Raw genomic sequence first — 20,208 nt, forward strand, 5'->3', positions numbered from 1 at the left:
AGTGCCGAACTCTAAAGGTTTAAATGGATGAGAATAAGTATTTAATAGAAATGTATATCATAAGGTAATATATATTAAGCAATGACACTGCACCAGTAAAAACTGGGGACATGGTGCATTCAAGTATGACGTCATGCATTACTCCTATATATGTACTGGCTGCCTGCATCACCCACAGTGCAGGCTGTTGACTTAACAGAGGAAACCTGGCTATTATGATGATGATGTATCTGGTAGCACTGTTGTGCGCAGGCTTGCCATTCCTCGTCGCTGGGGGTAAATAATTTGCTTTCTTATTGACTCTTGTTTAAAGCGGGTTTGGTAGGATATGAGACTACATTACATATTGTATTAGGGTATTATATTTTACTTGAATAATTCGGTTATACCAATTATTCTCAAATTATACCTTTTAGTTATTATTGCGGTGCTAGTGGTGCCCGTTTGATTTGCAATGATTTCAATGATTTGCACGTTTTGATATACGTCTATAGATAACACGTTCCTTTCAAACTTGACCCGTGAAGATCCGGGTTGTTTAGGTCTTCAGTATCCCATGCGACTAACGGGATCGGGTGGTCGGTCAGATTCGCTGACTTGGATGATTCATGTCATCGTATCCAAATTGCGTGGATCGATGCTCATGATAGCAATCACTGGATTGTCGGGTCCAGACTCGATTATTCACAGACCGCCGTCATATAGCTGGAATATTGCTGAGTGTGGCGTTAAACAACAAACAAACAACCAACCTTTCCGGTCTTGAATGTGTATGAAAGTTGCATACTTACTCATACAGTCCAACGGCACATTCTTACACGATTGTCTACAGGATGTCGTCGTAAGGCGCAGCGTCAGGCTACAAAAACGTAGTTGTGTAATTTATTCATAATTAGTATGGACATTGTGTGATTAGCGGGTACTACCGGTAGGGCAGCACATGTTTATCCTTTTCGCAAACACCTAATGTAGTTACATATTTTCAGTGATCCATTCACATATTTGTGCCTTTATTCCGAATGGAGTCTGTTTGGGCAGATAATCGAGGCTGGTATTTCGACCGAACTGGGTCCTGTTTAGTAGGATGTCAATGTACATATAGAAAGTGTTATAGGATAATTTGAAGACTGCATAGAGTAAAAGCGACACAAATAATTTAATATACCTTTGTACGATTCCGGCTATCAAAACGGCTATTGACATGTTAAAGGGTCATTACACCTACGCAGACTTTATACATCACCTTCACTAAATAGATCTTAATTAGTTCATCATAATGCGGACATACTAGTAAAAAGTGATACTCGTCCTCAATTAATCCTAGGTCACATAGTGGACAGAGTCTATTTTCTCTCGGAATATTTTGATATCTACCTTTTTCAATTAAAAGATCGTGTGATGAACATCGGAACCTTGCAAGTGCTACCCTAAATTTTCTAAGGCTAACACTGAAAAGGTATTGCTCTGCAATGATATATGACTTGAAACTGCTATATAACAGGGACTTTGGTGAACGCGTTAGAGTTGCATTCCATGACTGAAAATATAAATCTTTTAATCTTTTTCAAAAAGACTGTATCCGCCCATGCATTGTAGACCCCTGAATGTCCGGGGTAGAATAGGTCTTCAGCAACCCATGCTTGCCGTAAAAGGTGACTATGCTTGTCGTAAAAGGCGACTAACGGGATCGGGTGGTCAGGCTCGCTGACTTGGTTGATGCATGTCATCGATCCCAATTGCGTGGGATGTCAATCACTGGATTGTCTGGTCCAGACTCGATTATTTACTGACCGCCGTCATATAGCTGGAATATTGCTGAGTGCGGCGTTAAGCAACAAGCCAACCAACCAGCCAACTAGACATTGTAATCAAAACCACGTGTGATTTTTCGACATTATCTCTGTGTATTAAGGGTAATCAACTACTAAATTGGTATACATGTACGTCATACGTTTCAAATGAGCAGATCCAAGAAACTGCCAATGGAGGTATGTAAATCAAATTTGCTGAGACTGCCAATTAGCTAAGTCTCGTCTTCATCAACTAACTCGGAGTCGATTCAACTGTTACTTAAAACATTATTTTTTTTAAAATGACTCATCCGAAATTTTTTTTACAGGGGTACAGAATGCTAAAGCCCCAGTGGTAATCACTGTTTCCCTCACTATAAAGTGAGTAAGTTTAAGACACGCCGCTTATAGCAATATTTCAGCAATATCACGACGGAACACGCCAGAAAAGGGCTCCACACATCGTTCCCAAGTGGGGAATCGAACCTGGTCGTTCGGCGTGACGAGCAAACGCTTAAACCACTTGGCTACCCTACCGCCCCTTCTCTGTAAAGACTTCTCCTAACAAGTGTTGAGCAGCATAGTTTGTAAATATGACCACGGTATCTCGGTGCGCTACACCCACAATTTTCTGAAAACATGTTATACAAAGGTTTCATTCTGTTCTTAAGAGAGGAGTTATGACGTAGAATCATATATTCCAGCGACTGATAAAAAGGCCTGTGTATCCCTTCATACATAAGTACCTTGATATTCATGTATCTTAAGATGGCGCTACGTCCTGCACAAAGTAGCATCATGCATCCATCATTTTCAAATCGGTATAGATCCACCTCCGTGGTCAAGTGGTAGAGCGTCCACCCGGAGAGCGGAAGGTCCGGGGTTCGATCCCCGGCCGCGTCATACCAAAATACGTTAAAGATGGTACGTGTTGTTACCCTGTCTGGTGCTCGGCATAAAGGGGCTAAACAAGGACTGGTCGGCTCGGAGTCAGCTTACTATGTCTGAGTAGGGTATTCATGTAAAACTGCGGCATGGTATCTCAGTGAGCTATATAAGTGCAAAAATATTGGACGCGGCGTTAAACCCCTTACCTCACCTCAAATCGGTATGTGTTTTCTGGTTTCAAAAACCAAACATCAAGATTTTCGTAGATGCAGTTATGATGTCTAGCCAGTGGGTGGCGGCTCTAGTGTTTAAAGTCACACTCAGGAATATTCAAACAATATGACGGCGGGCTGTCTGGACCAGTGAGTGAGTTGGGTTCAACGCCGCTTTTCGGTCTGGCCCAAACATACCATTGTGGCGTACGACGACACGGTACTTACCACATATAAAACCCGAACGCCAGAGAAAAGAACAGTCTCGATTATCTGCCGAAACAAATTCCATTGGGCGAAAAGGCCAAATAGTGATGAAAATTTAAGAAAATCACACTAAATCAGTGATGACACCAGGTGTTTTGAAAGGGTAAGCATGACCCGCTCTACAGGCAGAACCCGCACCACTGACGCCGCACAGCAGTCCTCCTAGCGACGGCGGCCTGTAACAAACGAAAACAACCAGGCAATTCAGTGAAACGATAGCGTAGTCACTGATGTTGTTGAAACAAAAACAGTATGTTAATTTTGAATTACGCATGCTGTGTAAATGAGCAGCTATTCTGCTGCTTACAAGAAAGGAAGAAGCACTTAAGAAAAATGTTTTGCAACGAAGTAGGGGAGGTGTGCTTAAGTTATAGTCGGGGACCTTTGTCCACCAGCAGAAACACCGATCCAGTTTAAGTAAATATAAAATGTCAATGCCAGACCAAAACCAGTCTCGATTTTCTGCCGAAGTCACATAAGTCAGGTCAATAAGTGTCTGCAGTAGTGAGTTGATAATTTACAGAGCGATTGAATGGCGCTTTGGGGATCATAGATACACCATGGCGCGCCAGATGGTGTAGGACGGAATCCCAATGAGGGTCATGGTGGATCTCCAATATCCTTGGAGTCCACGGGTGGCCTAGTCGTCTAAGGCGCCGCGATTCGCTGTGCAGAGTTGCGTCCCTTGGGCACGCCAGAAACCTTTAATTGTTGGTTCGAATCCCGGTTCGCCCCGATTATGTTTCTAGGTTTGATAGCACCATACCCGTGCTCGTGGGTTTCACCGATGTGGTAAACGTCTGAGACCTGCATCACTTCGGGCTTTCCTCCAGACATTAAGCTGACATTCTAACTGGAATACTGTTAAAAGCGGCGTTAAGCCCCACTCACTCACTCACTCACTCACTCACTCACTCACTCACTCACTCACTCACTCACTCACTCACTCACTCACTCACTCACTCACTCACTCACTCACTCACTCACTCACTCACTCACTCACTCACTCACTCACTCACTCACTCACTCACTCACTCACTCACTCACTCACTCACTCACTCACTCACTCACTCACTCACTCACTCACTCACTCACTCACTCACTCACTCACTCACTCACTCACTCACTCACTCACTCACTCACTCACTCACTCACTCACTCACTCACTCACTCACTCACTCACTCACTCACTCACTCACTCACTCACTCACTCACTCACTCACTCACTCACTCACTCACTCACTCACTCACTCACTCACTCACTCACTCACTCACTCACTCACTCACTCACTCACTCACTCACTCACTCACTCACTCACTCACTCACTCACTCACTCACTCCAATATCCCTTTGGAGACAAAAATGAACACGAGCATACTTTTGTAGTTTGTTGTTTAACGCCGCAATCAACAAAATTCCAGCTATATGACGGCGGTCTGTAAATAATCAAGTCTGGACCAGAGAAACCAGTGATTGACGTCATGAGCATCGATCCACGTAATTGGGATACGATGACATGCATCAACCAAGTCCGCGAGCCTGTGACCACCCGATCCCGTTAGTCACACGGGCATACTGCTGACAGTGTTCATAGAGGGGACAACTATGGGAAATGAACCTATGACCAAAGACGTCCTCACCTTCACTATGTTTCGATGAACAAAGGGGCACGGGTGGCCCAGTCGTCTGAGGCGCCGCGATTCGCTGTGCAGAGTTGCGTCCCTTGGGCATGCTAGAAACCTATGATTGTGAGTTCGAATCCCGGTTCGCCCCGATTATGTTTCTAGGTTTACCAGCACCATACGCGTGCTCACGGGTTTCACCGAAGTGGTATAACTGGAATACTGTTAAAAGCGGCGTTGAACCCAACTCACCCACTCGATGAACAATGGTGTGAAAATGGTTTAAACACACACCCCTCCCTCCGGTGTTTTGTTAACTAGTTTGGAGCTATGTGACACTAACAATTTTTGTTTAATTTCTTCGTAACATCATTATTAGTTATAGTGTTGTGGTTAGGGTTAATGTATTTCTCATAATGAGACCTGTCTTGCTGCATAACGTAAAAAAAATACATCTTTCGTTATGTGTCAATGGTGATTCTTGTGATTATTGTTCTACGTCTTTTATCAGTAGTACAGTCCATCTCGGAGTCGGACACCATATGGTCTTAACATATTTTATCCATTTGAATCGAATCCGGTTCTTCCGTGGGAGGCTATATCCACCAGGCTACGCAACCGACCGTAGTTATCATTTTTATCACAAGGAATCGTATTTATTCTCTCATTTTATTAATGTTTTGTCTTCAGGTAGACGCAACATCAACATGGCAGTGTCGGGATTGTCTGGTGGCGTCAGAACCTTCAACAAAGGCACAAAGCTTGGAGTGATTATTGCACGAGAACGCGCACGGCTAAGCGAGAGAATAACAGAGTAGGTTGAAAACGCCAGTATACCAGTAAGACTGCCGCATACCTGTATAAAGGGCGGAGTGGGTAGCCGAGTGATTACAGCGTTTGCCTCTCGCGCCGAAGCCTGGAGTTCCAATCCCACATAAGTACACTATATTAAGCCCTTTGTTTCCCCCACCAAGGCTCGAACAGTGGAGAGAAAAGAGATACTCAATGTATGAGACATTTTCATTTTTTTCAAGAATTTACTAATCGTAAGCATCATCATTACTAATCTTGAAGTTTGAGTCAATTGGATATAATTTCGGAAAGTTTTTTTCTTGTGAGTCAGTCCCCGGCCCACAAGGAATCTGAAACAATATACACAGGCCCTCGACAGCAGAGTGAGGGTGGTATCCGAGTAAAGGGGATGTGAAATTGGGTTTAACGTCGCGTTCAAGATTTATACCATTTCTATAGTGCATACTCGTGTGTGTGGCTGCTTGCACGAGTCCGGACTAATGCCGTTTTTATAGTGCTACAGAGATCCCATGCTTCAGTTTAACATGAATAACCCAATATACACAATATACTGACTCCAGCTGACCAGTCCTTGTTTAGCCCTTTAAGGTCGAGCGCCAGCAGGGTAACGATATACGTCTTATAACGTCGTTTGGTAAGACGCGGCAGGGGATCGACCCCCTACCATCCGCTCTCCGGGCAGACGCTCTGCCACGACGTTAACACGGGTGATTACGTAACAAAGTTGATTGTGCGTTATCGTTCTCCCACTGCATAGACCGTTGATTATGCTAGTAACCACTGGTTTGTTTCCTGCGCACTCAATTATTTACAGCACGCCGTAAAATTGCTGCAACACGCTAGCTCAGACAACATTGATTCATTCAGATATTAATATAAGCTTCAGTCGTATTGCTGAAAACGTGCCAAACCGGCCTTTAATTCCACTCGTTCACCCATCCCTCCCAATATATGATTTCTCTATGCGGCTTTCGGGTGTTTAACGCCGCACTCAGCAATATTCCAGCTATATGACGGCGGTCTGTAAATAATCGAGTCTGGACCAGACAATCCAGTGATTAATATCGTGAGCATCAACCCACGCAATTGGGACTGATGACGGTTTGAATACATGTAGGTTCCGGTGTCGTAACGACCGACTGAATGAGATCGGGTGGTCAGGATCATTGTGTACCATCGCTTCCCGCCGGCGTGGATAGTTGTTCATGCTATCAATCACTGTTATGTCTGGTCCAGATTCGCCTATTTATAGGCCGTTGCGATATAGTTGTAATTGAATTAATATAGTGTTAAACAACATTCAATCAATATCTCACTTCATATATCGACTTTAATTAATTTTCCGGTAAGAATCCTCAATCTCTTCGGGGCTGTGGCGTAGTCTTGTGATTCAAGCGTTCGCTCGTCACTCCGAAGACCCGGGTTCGATTCCGCCCATGTGTACAATGTGTGAAGCCCATTTCTGGTGTCCCCCGCCATGATGTTGCTGGAATATTGCTAAAAGCGGCGTAAAACCATACTCACTCACTCACTCCATCTGTTCACCTCTCAATCGCAGCAACCATATACAGAGCGCTCGACAGCTTTCGGTAACAACCGAATCAAACTCATAACGACAATATTTTACCAGAAATCCTTGTTATAGCTGTTATGTACTTTTCAGTGATTGTGCGGCCAAACTCAAGTATCGACCGATAGATGGCGTGTGCAACAACGTGGATAATCCTATTTGGGGTGCGCCTCTGCAAGCTATGAGGCGATTTCTTCCCGCCATGTATGATGACAGTAAGTATCATAATAACTCTACCCCGATTACGTGTTTATGGGTCATGTGTATGAATCTTAATCCTGATTTGTTGAATCTAAAGACCACACGATTACAGAACAGCATCAAGATTATGAACTTACAAGCCAACTTCTTCTATAACGAAATCGGATATAACGAATAGTCGACTATACTAATCGACTACTTTGATAATCCCCGACATGTGATAATCAACGGTATCAACGAACCATCCACTATGATAATCCCCTACGTGTGATAATCAACGCTATTTATCCTTAATGAAATGCATAATCTGCTTTCGAAATAGGAAAAGGCCTTCCTACAAAGATGAAAAGGCAATAAAGCCAAACTATTTAATTATATAAAACGTAAAATGGTAGGTAAAGCAACTTCCAAATGTATAGTGATTCTTTACGAAAACGATGCTATATTACAACGCCTCATCATTGTAGGGACCGCCTCCGTGGTCTATTGGTAGAGCGTCCGCCCGGAGAGTGGAAAGTCAGGGGTTCGATCCCCGGCCGCGTCATACAGAAATTCGTTAAAAGATGGTACTTGTTGTTACCCTGTCTGGCGCTAGGGACTGGTCGGCTCGGAGTCAGTATACTGTGTCTGGGTGGGGTATTCATGTTAAACTGGGGCATGGTATCTCAGTGGGATAGCACTATAAATCGGCATCAGTCCAGGCCAGTAACAATCAGCCACACACACACACACGTGCATGCACGTCGCTATATAAGTTTCATTATCTTGGACGTGACGTTAAACCCCATTTCACCTCACCTCATCACTGTAGATAACGGCAGTCCTCGCTTGTACGGCGGAGGCAAGAACCCTCTGCCCAGTGCCAGGAAGGTCAGCACGGAGTGCTTCCCCTTTGATAGCATGGATACTGAGGACAGACCCTTCTCCCAGATGGTGATGCAGTGGGGGCAGTTCCTGGACCACGACATCTCGGGCACGCCTATGACTGGGGGTGAGTACTCTATATGTGTGTCGAGCATAGGACTCCGCAGTACTTAATTGCTTCCCGAGGCGACTAAATTGGGTCGGTGGCCAAGGTTGGTGACTTGGTAATCGTACCCTGACTATGGAATCCTAGAAGGGACATTGTCGCCCTTTGGTAAAATAATAATGATTATTCAAAGCGCGACAATACGACACACTGTTGCGTTGTCGATTTGTCGCTCTTTGATTAATTTTGACACTTTGTGCTTGTTTTTGTAAGGATGACAACGCGACAGTTTCCATACCTAACAGCGGCACATATCGACCACATGTTTGTCAGACTCTAATTGTCACATACCGCCGTGATATAGGTAGAATATTCCCTCCTGAGATGTAACACAACAAACAAATAAACGGTCAAACAGTATTGGCATTAAAAATTCAGAAATATGTAACATGTACCGTATTTCCTCTATTTTACACCGGACCTGCACTATACGTTGGCGCTTGGTCATACTTTGTGTCCAAAGCCTCTATAAGACGCCGTGTCTCTAAAGAAGGCCTGGTCAATCATTTGATGAAATTAATTAATGTCGAAAATGACACTTCCCTATTTTATACTGTGATGTGTTGGTAATAACAAAGTCCGTTTCCTGCAAATGTACCCTTGGTATGTCTGTAGAATGTGGGATTCGGCAAGGCAGTGAGCTGCCACTGTGCAAGTATTAAACAGAATAGACGCCGGGTCAACGACGAAATTTCCACCCCCGAGCAGTTTAATAGAGGAAATGCCGTAATTCGTTATGATTCATTCCTCCACCCGTACAGCTCTTTGTTACCTACGTGCTTTGCCAGCGAGGTGGTATCGGAACCATGGTATGGGTGCTCGGCGATACTCAATCAGTCCAGTCACTGTGCCTGACCACCCGAACATCTTCAGCTAGCGTTGAGCACAAACATGAGTGACTGTGAATCGCAATACCCACGGATCTGTCTCCCCAGCATCCTCACTTAATTAATTTCCCCGTGAATATCCGGTCTTCAGCAACATATGCTTGTCGTAAGAGGCGATTTGGTCAGGCTTGCTGACTTTGTTAATGCATGTCATCCCCATCCCAATTGCGATGCCCATGATGTCAATCACTGGATTGTCTGGTCCAGACTCGATTATTTACAGACCGCCATCATAGAGTTGGAATATTGCTGAATGCGGCGTTAAACAACAAACAAAGTACGTATTTGAAAACCAGATAATTAACCTGTCTCATGCTGTTTTTATGTCTCCTGACAGAGACAGGCTGTTGTCACGGATTGGCTGCGAATGGTGTCCATCCAGACTCCAGTTCCGAGTGAGTACCTACAGTTGTGTCCCCATCCTCCTCGATGATTCGGTCCCGTGAAGATCCGGGTTAGAATTCGCCTTCAGCAACCCATGCTTGTCGTAAGAAGCGACTAACGGGATTGGGTGGTCAGGCTCGCTGACTTGGTTGATGCATGTCATCGATCCCAATTACGTCATGATGTCAATGACTGGATTGTCTGGTCCACACTTGATTATTTACAGACCGCCGTCATATAGCTGGAATATTGTTGAGTGCGGCGTACAAACAAAAGAAACAAATCGATTATCCAGCTTGTCGAGCTGTTGAGTGAGAGAAGGGTACTGAAGTGGCAAGTAGTAACAATTCCGAAGGGAACAGAATGGAGATATTATACACTGGATAATCGAGGATATATCCTTATCAGTCTCAGCGACAAGCAATCCACATCGAGGACATGGGTATTTAGGAAGTGAGTGGGTGAGTTGGGTTTAACGCCGCTTTTAACAGTATCTCAGTTATATCACGGCGTGTCAGCATAACGTGGGAGGAAAGCCCGAAGTGATGCAGGTCTCAGACGTTTACCACTTCAGTGAAACCCACGAGCACGGATATGATGCTGACAAACCTAGAAACATAATCGGGGCGAACCGGGATTAGAACCCACAATCATAGGTTTCTGGCGTGCCCAAGTGACGCAACTCTGCACAGTGACTGGGCCTACCGTTCCCCCTATTTAGGAAGGGAACCATTTATAGTATTGTCTATTTCTTAGTACAGTATTGTCTTAGCTCTAATGGGTGTGTTCAAAAAGAAAGCGACGTAAATAACCTGCTCACTCACTCACTCACTTACTTACTCTTGATTACAGAGGTCCATGTTTCCCTATCCCGATTCCGCCCGGAGACAGACATTTCAGGAACTGCATGGAGTTTAGTCGGTCCATACCTGTCGATGAGTCATCTGGTAAGTATAAGCCACAGAACTCTTTCCATGATCATCAAGAGGCCATTGTATGATAACAACTATATCATGAGCTCTGTCACTATCACTATAAATCACTATCAAATAGTGATGACACCAGGTGTTCGCGAATAGGTGAGCGTATCCCATCCCACCGGTAGCATCCGTCACACACACATGCAAAGGCAAGGCAATAGTTTATGTGGACAAACACAAAATATGGAATTACATATGACATCATCAAATTTTTAAATGTCTTTCACATGTGTACAAGGAAGAGTGTCTGAACCATCATAAATAATACTGATGCTGAGTACCGCGCTCGTAAATGCGCGAATGCGTAAATTTCTAATGCGTGAATTTGTTTGTTTAAAGCCGCACTCAGCAAAATTCCAGCTATATCACAAAGGCCTCTAAATAACAAAAGTTGGTATGGAACTTGAAGACTTGTAGACTAACACATTGTCCCCGAAAAAAAATTTATATAAGGTAAATACAAATAATCGTACAAAGGAACCCTCAAATTTGTAAATTTCCTTGAACGGAGATGGAGTTGAGAATGGATTGGGAATGATAAGATAAATTGATAGATTCTTACCAAGTCTAATTCATATCAGCACAAGTCACCTTTGATAATCGGGCATATATGTCAAAAGTGATAAGGTCAATTTTACACAATAGTGACTACATTAAATTTGGCTCTTGTTCCAAGAGTGTACTAATTCAATAGTCAGGTAAAATGATGAGAATTTAGGTGACAATGAATGTCATACATACCAACAGTTAAGCACAAAAACTGAAAGGGTTTCTAGTGGAACGTGTTCATAACGATTAAATGTGTGATGTTCACAGAGGATTGTCACCGGGAACAGATGAACTCCCTCACCGCCTACCTAGACTCCAGCCACGTGTATGGAGGCTCGGATGAAGAGACGGCCATGCTGAGAACTCACACCGGGGGTACGTATAGAAATATAGAACTATATACGCCTTGAAAAGATTAAGCGCCCCTTAGCTCTTTTAGCCATGTTTGTTTGTTTGTTGTTTAACGCTGCTATCAGCAATATTTCAGCTATATGACGGCGGTCTGTAAATAATCGAGTCTGGACCAGACAATCCAGTGATTAATACCATGAGCATCGATCAACGCAATTGGGATCGATGACATGCATCAACCAAGTCAGCGAGCCTGTCCACCCGATCCCGTTAGTCGCCTTTTACGACAAGCATAGTCGCCTTCTACGGCAAGCATGGGTAGCTGAAAACCTATTCTACCCAGGAGCTGACGCCTGTGCCTGTCACCCAACAGATTCTCCTGCACAGTGGCCATGTTGTAGTCATGGAACCAGCAACCCTACATCATGACTGATCCATCACGAAGGAGGACTTGGTGACGAATGTTCCTGGGCATCTGTGCCATTTTTCTTTGCCTCCAGCCAAGATTTTGCCCGTCTGTGGCGCTACAAGAATCTGCGCTCATTGGATCACATAATAGGGCATATGACCAACCTTCTTGACCTCAAACCTGATAATTTGAGTCAAATTATCAATGTCCGCCATGACAATTGTTTGTCGGACATCTACTTCTCCTTCAGAAAGGTGCATGTGTGGAGGCGTTGTCGCCTAACCAAGCAGAGCAGGGCCCCGTTCCACAAAGCGATATTAGCGCTACGATTGTAGTAAGTCAGTGTTAAAGAATGGGAGTTACGATCGACTTAGCGCTAAGATCGCTTTGTGGAACGGGGCCCAGGTCACGATCTTCGCATGCTGGCGTCACATGAAACGGTCCCGACCTTGAACGGTTCTCAATGTCATGACGTTTCCGTGCCCGTTTGCTTGTAACCGAATGGTGGCAACCGACCTGACGACGAACAGCTCATTCCTTCATTAATCATGTCTATTATTCGCCAAATTTTGGGCATCAGATACTCTCCCACGAGCCCTGTTGAACAAGAATTAACACTACAGTTCGGAATAATTTCAAACTATGCTTGGATTTAGCAGTCGCGAGTGGCTTACGCACCAGAGCCGCTAGCAATCACTCACATCTTAGCTGTCCATACCAGTTCGGGTAATTACCATGCTGATATTACAAATTACATTCGAGGTCGAGCGACAGTGATTAACTTTTTCAGGCGGCGGTTACAGTTTTTTCATATACACATAGTGGGTGAGTGTTTGTTGCATTCTTCACCATAGTCAAGACTATTACGGCCTCTAGCAATGCTTTATCAACGTCAATTCTGTGGTCATGTTACCAGCCTCTGAATGAAAAAAATATATATCTTGTTAACATAAAACGTTTCTGTTATGTATCAACAGGGCTGATGAGGACGACTGGAAACGGCGACTTCCTTCCGCATACCAACCAGACCACCTGTGTGAAACGCAACGGACATTCCTGCTACGATGCTGGTAAATGCATTCAATTGTACGATTCCGACTCTATAAGAATCATGTGTTGATAGAATCACTACCAAATAGTGATGATACCAGGTGTTTGCTAAAGGGTGAAGTTAAGGGAGAAAATGTTATTTTTGTAATCTCCTCTTTCATTTCTTAAAATTTGATATCATATTTAGGTACTTAATCTACCTTGCAATGCTATGGCTAGCGAAGGATACATAAAATACGATAGAAATAATCACTCCAAAGCAGGGAAACCCTGTATCTACATGTATTTATACAATCGTGTGTAGTTACTGTTATGTACAGGTTTGTGAAAAGGAAAGTTATTTGAAAGGAGTTAATTTTGTCAACGTTCTAAAATAAATGTCGTCGACATACACCCAGAGGGGATCAGATTCAAAGAAAATGTAATATGACCTTTGCGTGTACTTGGAACATGTGTTTACGTTCAAGCGGGTACCAAATTATGCACTTATACATGTCGTGTTTTGTTGTTGCAAGATTCGGTTACATAATAAAAGAGCACCTGCAAATAGACTATACTCCAACGTAGAAGGGTCCGACTTGTGACATTCAGGTGTTTGGGGGATTTGTTTTGAAGAAGATAATTTGTTTTAAAAAATAATAATTCGTTGAATATACTTGATGCTCTCATGTTTAATTCTTGTCTTTCAAACATCACTTCGTATGTTTGTATACTAGTGATAGATGTGGACGTATAATATTCCATACAACAGTAACTTACCCCTATATCGTAGAGACGGTGCCTTCATGCATGCCTCCAGCCACATCATGTTCACTTACAGGGCGCTTAAACGTCCTAAGATTCAAATCACTCTGCAGATTCTACTACTACTACTACTACTACTACTACTACTACTACTACTAAAGATAATGATGATAATAATAATAATAATAATAATAATAATAATAATAATAATAATAATTATGTGCAACTTGTGACCTTTAGTTATGCCAGAATCCGATGATCATGGGTTCGAATCCATGATTGGCTCTGATCATGATTATTGGATAGTCAGCACCATACCCGTATGAACCCGTTAAACTGACATGCGTGATATAACTGAAATATTGTTCAAACGTTGAACCCAACTATTCCCTCTTTTGTCCATGTATTTTTCAGGTGACGTCCGGGTAAACGTGTTCCCAGGTCTGACTGCCATGCACACCCTGTGGGTGAAGGAGCACAACAGAATTGCCACCAAGCTAGCCAAATTTAACAGTTGGGACGACGAGAAACTGTTTCAGGTAGCCCGTAAGATTGTCATTGGAAGTATGCAGCACATAACCTACAACAACTGGCTGAAGAAAGTCCTCGGTGATAATGTCTACCAACTCTTCGACCTGGCCAAGACATATCAATACAACGCATCTTTAAACCCCGGCGTCTTCAACAGCTTTGCTACGGCTGCGTTCAGGTTTGGTCACTCTCAGATCGCTGGACACTACAGGGTAAAGAAAAACCCCATGCTGGATATAGCGAAGATGTACATGGACACCTCGTATGTCACAGAGAGCTTTGAAAATGTCATGTATGGAATCATTGATGGTGTCAGCCAAAAGGTTGATGAAGCGTTTTCTACAGGTAGGGACACAGAAGGAACAATTAGCTGTCTTAAGTAACGAGTCATTGAGTTGGCTTAAAAGCCACTTTTAGTTGTTAAATTCATGTACCAAAGCGTGGAGGCAGTAGATGATTGCAGTTTGCCAAACACGAGCAAGGGTTTGGTTCTGGGACGGTTTGGTAATCGAAGGATCAGAAACGCAGCTTCTCCGATTAATGCGAATATTTAACCGTCAGTGTGCGATGACATGGCTCACGTCATCAGAGCCTATCAAAAGTTCTGTATATTCAGAAGTAGAATGACAGGCATGAGGTACGTAGAGGTAAGGTGAAATGGGGCTTAACATCGCGTTCAAGATTATTGCACTTACATGTATATAGCGACGTGCATGCATGTATTTAGCGAGCCTTGGCGAGTTTAATACATCGTGTATATTCGTTAATAATACAGGATATTTACTTCCCCAAAACACACAAGTCTGATAAACTATTTATCATATAATGTCATTCTTTAATTCTGTCTTCGAAAATCTGTTGTCATCGCTCATTGCAAGTTTTCCTGGAATGTGCGTATTAATATGAATTGTAAGATCAGTGATTTGTCAGTCGGACAGTGCTAACAGTCAATATAGTTCTAACTGAAACCTGTTTCTTGGACAGTGGCGTGACTACAAATAGGCAAAATAATAAATGCCTACACATATTGTTTCTAATTCCCTTTCGCGGCAACCCATCGTTCCGCCCGCTAGAGTAACTGCCCTTTATGAAATGTCTTAGAGTCTGCCTGTTCTTTCATAACGTTACGAAGTGCAGAGTCCGATGTACACATAGCGATAAATGAAACACTAACATTTCGGATGTATTTCGGCCAACTGAAACTGTTTTTAATTGGGGAAAAGCCCCAAGTCACAGAGGTCTACAAATACAGATCGATATGGAAACTGATCACGCCAGGCGAGGCTAAGTGTCCTCGCTAAACTGTTGATAAATTATATCTCCAAAATTACCAAAACTTGACAAAATCTCTCTGCTACATCCCAATAAGACGCATAATTTCGGTATCTTTGACTATTGCTTTGTATATTACAACGATTATCCCAATAGTTCTCCAGATTCCCAATAGTAAATTCTGACTCGATCACCGATTGACAAGGGCGACGCCATGTTTGTAAACACTAAACGTAGTAACTATGTGACCTTTCATATTTGCATCTTTATCCGTTTATGACGCCAGACGGAGACCGTTTTGAAACGTTGGCTTTATCCTGCCGAGAAACCTACCCATTATATGATACAGTTGTATATTTATCCCACTGTTTACAGGTGTGACTGACCACCTGTTTGAGAACACGTCTAACCCAGGGGTGAGTCTTGATCTAGTAGCGCTGAACATTCAACGAGGTAGAGATCATGGACTGCCTCCTTATATGGACTTCGTCTACCAGTGGTCCAAAGTACCTGGTATGAAGAATCTCCTTGCTGAGGATGTGAATGTACCCAAATGTGCCGTTGGACTGTATGAGTAAGTATGTAACTTTCGTACAAATTCAAGACCGGATAGGTTGGTTGTTTGTTTGTTGTTTAACGCCGCACTCAGCAATATTCCAGCTATATGACATCGGTCTGTAAATAATCGAGTCTGGATCAGTCATTCCTGTGATTCACATCATGAGCATCAACGCCATTGGGACACGATGACATGCATCAACCAAGTCAGCGAGCCTGACCACCCGACCCCGTTAGTCGCCTCTTACGACAAGCATAGTCGACTTTTTAGGCAAGCATGTGTTACTGAAGACCTATTCTACCCCGGATCTTCACGGGTCAGACCGGATAGGACAAATATCCGATGAAAGGCGTGGGATTGCATGAAAAAAATGACATATTTCTGTTAATTAAAATAAGGTTCTTAATTTGAAAAATTATTAAGGGACTGCTCATTTTAGGGGAGGGGGGTAAGAAAAGTTATATGCATGATGTTATATTGTGTGTGTGCGCATGACAACTTGTTGGGGAATCAGCCAAATATGATCAGTCTTAACACCCGTCTCACTGCCGGACGCCCCACATTGTAACGAGTGAGTGAGTATGGTTTTACGCCGCTTTTAGCAATATTCCAGCAATATCACGGCGGGGGACACCAGAAATTGGATTCACACATTGTACCCATGTCGGAAATCGAACCCGGGTCTTCGGCGTGACGAGCGAACGCTTTAACCACTAGGCTACCTGACCGCCCGTAACGAAGTATTTATCGGAAAATCTTGTACTGACCCCTTACTTTACCTACCAGAAAATACAATACTTCAAACTAAATAAATAACACCTCTCTTGGTACAACAGATAGGAAATACATATTCAAAGATGGTGATTTTGCCTATTAATGTTGTACGTCAGGAGTCTGAGCCAAGTTGACTTATTCCTGGGCGGCATGAATGAGAAGCATTTGACGGGAGCTATGGTGGGACCTACGTTTGCTTATATCATCGCAACACAGTTCCATAACCTACGGTACGGGGATCGATTCTGGTATGAGGGACTGGATCCAGATCACGGGTTTACTCAAGGTAGGACGTTTACTTTGACTTCCATAGCGGAATCAATATAGCCCATAAGGCGTTCGAAACAACAATTCAAGTTGAAATATGTCATGGTCTGTGCCTATTATTTATATAGGAACAAGTATATGAATGTAATTTTATAATTTCAAAATGCTTGTTTATAAGAAGTGAAAGAAGTGCTCCTAAATTTATCTTTCATTCGCGATAATGCGGTCATCAACAAAATGGTGATCTAGGCGAGATTCAATACAGCTGGCAGGCCAATTAGAAATTAGAACCATGCATCTCGAAAGCAATAATTCCACTTCTTTTCGAAACAGGACATAAATCAACTTTAAGGGGTATAGAATAACGTTCTGAACTTTGAAAAGACAGGAATTTTATCTCCTAAATGTCGTGATAGAATCAGAATGTTCAAAATGGAAGATGCTTTCCGAACACATACGTTGTTTTTCATTTCAGCACAGATAGATGAAATAAGTAAGGTGACCTTGGCTAAAGTGATCTGTCAAAACAGCAAAATCAACAAGATCCAGCCTGATGTCTTTAAACTTACAGGAGCTGGGTGAGTGTGTAATGGAGTTAAGGGTTTCCACACTTAGGAGTGAGTGAGTTTGGTTTAACGCCGCGTTTAACAGTATTCCAGTTATATCACGGCGTGTCAGCTTAATGTGGGAGGAAAGCCCGAAGTGATGCAGGTCTCAGACGTTTACCACTTCGATGAAACCCACGAGCACGGGTATGGTGCTGACAAACCTAGAAACATAATCGGGGCGAACCGGGATAAGAACCCACAATCATAGGTTTCTGGCGTGCCCAAGTGACGCAACTCTGCACGGCGATTCGCGGCGCCTCAGACGACTGGGCCACCCGTGCCCCCTCGACACTTAGGAACTCAAAATAAGCCTCAAATACTTCACCACTACCAACATCCTTGACCTCTCTATGGTTCTTTAGATACCTAATGAACATATCCATAGTGAGTGAGTATGGTTTTACGCCGCTTTTAGCAATATTCCAGCAATATCACGTAGGGAGACACCAGAAAGTGGCTTCACACAATGTACCCATGTCGAAAATCGAACCCGGGTCTTCAGCGTGACGAGCGAACGCTTCAACCACTTGGCTACCCGACCTCCCCTCTTATCAATAGAATGAAGCCTAACAATGAAACATGTGGATGAAGATGAGTTTAATAAAATGAAACATTTTTTGTTACAGGAACATGAAAGTGAAGTGCAGAACTCTTCCATCAATCAAGCTCCGGAAATGGAAAGACTAAAACCTGTTTGAAATCAGGTCTTCCTTCTGATGCACACTAACCCACTCCCAGATCTCCGCTATATCTTCTTGCAGATGAACGTACTCACCCATTCTCAGATCTCCGCTATATCTTCTTGCAGATGAACGTACTCACCCACTCCCAGATCTCCGCTAGGTCTTCCTTCACATAAACTTGCTAACCCATCATTCCGCCGTCAGTCTTTTATGGGCTGTTCTGGCCGATCTCCGAAATCCAGGGTCCTTCTTCCCATGTTCGTATGTTTTACTTCAAGTCGACATTTCCGTGTGACGTGAAAATTGAATCCTCTCTTTAAAACTTTAACTGACTTGAAAACGCATTCGTATGTCCTTGTGTTTTCCTTGTACATGACCTGTCTTTCCGGCTGATCTCTGTTTTCTAGTGCTTTACGACTAATCCCTTTACTTTCACAAAGATACGAATAAAAGTACCTCTAACGCCATCTTTTCGTTTATCATTGTTGCACATTATACTATAATCAAGTATTTCTTCAAGAAACACGACACAAAAGAATTCTGACAACGAGGGGAGTTTACCATAATACTCAACCTTTGATGTGTTTGTTTGTTGTTTAACGCCGCACTCAGCAACATTCTAGATATATGACGGAGGTCTGTAAATAATCGAATCTGACCAAACAATCCAGTGATTGACGTCATGAGCATTGATCTGCGCAATGGGGATACGATGACATGCATCAACCAAGGCAGCGAGCCTGACCACCCTATCCGTTAGTCGCCTCTTACGGCAAGCATGGGTTGCTAAAGACCTATTCTAACCCATGTTCCCGAGGCAAGGAGGTTAACTGACTATAAAAGTTCAGTTTCCACCTTTGCCGAACTACACTGGAATTTCTAGGCTCGATCGTATCGCCACCTGTGGCTATTACGAGTTGTGTCCCTTCTATGCCTCTCCTATGGACCAATCGGATTCCACCTCTTGTATCACTTGCATTTGCTTCAAACAAAATGGCGGCGCACAGTCAAGACGATCTATATTGTGATAAAACGGGTCTTACACCGCAAAGTGTATCAAATCACGTAAGCACCTTGATTAAAAGCATGAAAAGATTTGGAAAATATCTTCTGACGCCGAGTTGCCAAATCCTGCAATCGACCGAATTCTGCACCACCGTTTACAAACCGGATTTCGATTTCGTTACGCGATTTTGATTGGACTCGTTAGAGAGCCTGAGGGTCGAAGGATCTGGGACCGAGGGTTATCCCGTCCCAGAGTATTTACATTGTAACCCAAACCCGAAGGATATAGTGTTTATCTGACTAATAAACCGAAAGAAATATCTGAAACAACATTTATTAACAAGTTCATGTTTCCCACACTTTTTTCCATGACTTTGAGGGAAATTGACGAAATATATTAATAGTTTATTGGCTTTCCATTTACATGTACTTGTAAAAGAACTTTGGGATTTACAAGCGACTCTGCAGCCTACTGGTTCCCACTTAACCATAAGTAACCCCTGTTCTTTTACATCATTCTGCACATTTCTTAAGTCAGCATTGTAATGTGTTGTATGAAGATTGTGTTCAATACAAAAATGGCTGCCGATCGATCACCCACTGGAGCTGTAAAACATATCGATACTTCCGCTATTACAAGCTGGGTTTCTAATAAAAAAGGGCTTTTTACATGACAACATGTTTACAAACCTTTTCGTGATCGATATTCACAGCCATCTCCGTCAACCACCACCGTAGGATTTGGCAGGTGGGGATTTGAA

The 20,208-nt window shown here is 43.1% G+C and overlaps 1 protein-coding gene across 1 annotated transcript; it reads left to right on the forward strand.

The window, feature by feature from the left end:
* Window positions 1–174: 174 nt before the first annotated feature.
* LOC124147932 (peroxidasin-like) lies at window positions 175–18,909 on the forward strand. Its single transcript, XM_046518782.2, has 13 exons — window positions 175–276; window positions 5,471–5,594; window positions 7,257–7,378; window positions 8,176–8,355; window positions 9,619–9,676; window positions 10,518–10,612; window positions 11,462–11,569; window positions 12,932–13,024; window positions 14,163–14,624; window positions 15,927–16,125; window positions 17,001–17,170; window positions 17,627–17,729; window positions 18,386–18,909. The coding sequence occupies exons 1-13, from the start codon at window positions 216–218 to the stop codon at window positions 18,444–18,446; spliced, it is 1,836 nt and encodes a 611-aa protein (XP_046374738.2). The 5' UTR covers window positions 175–215; the 3' UTR covers window positions 18,447–18,909.
* The last annotated feature ends 1,299 nt before the right edge of the window (window positions 18,910–20,208 follow it).

Source organism: Haliotis rufescens, unplaced genomic scaffold (genome assembly GCF_023055435.1).
Source record: "Haliotis rufescens isolate VD_foot unplaced genomic scaffold, xgHalRufe1.0.p SCAF_2, whole genome shotgun sequence".
Taxonomy (NCBI): Eukaryota; Metazoa; Mollusca; class Gastropoda; order Lepetellida; family Haliotidae; genus Haliotis; species Haliotis rufescens.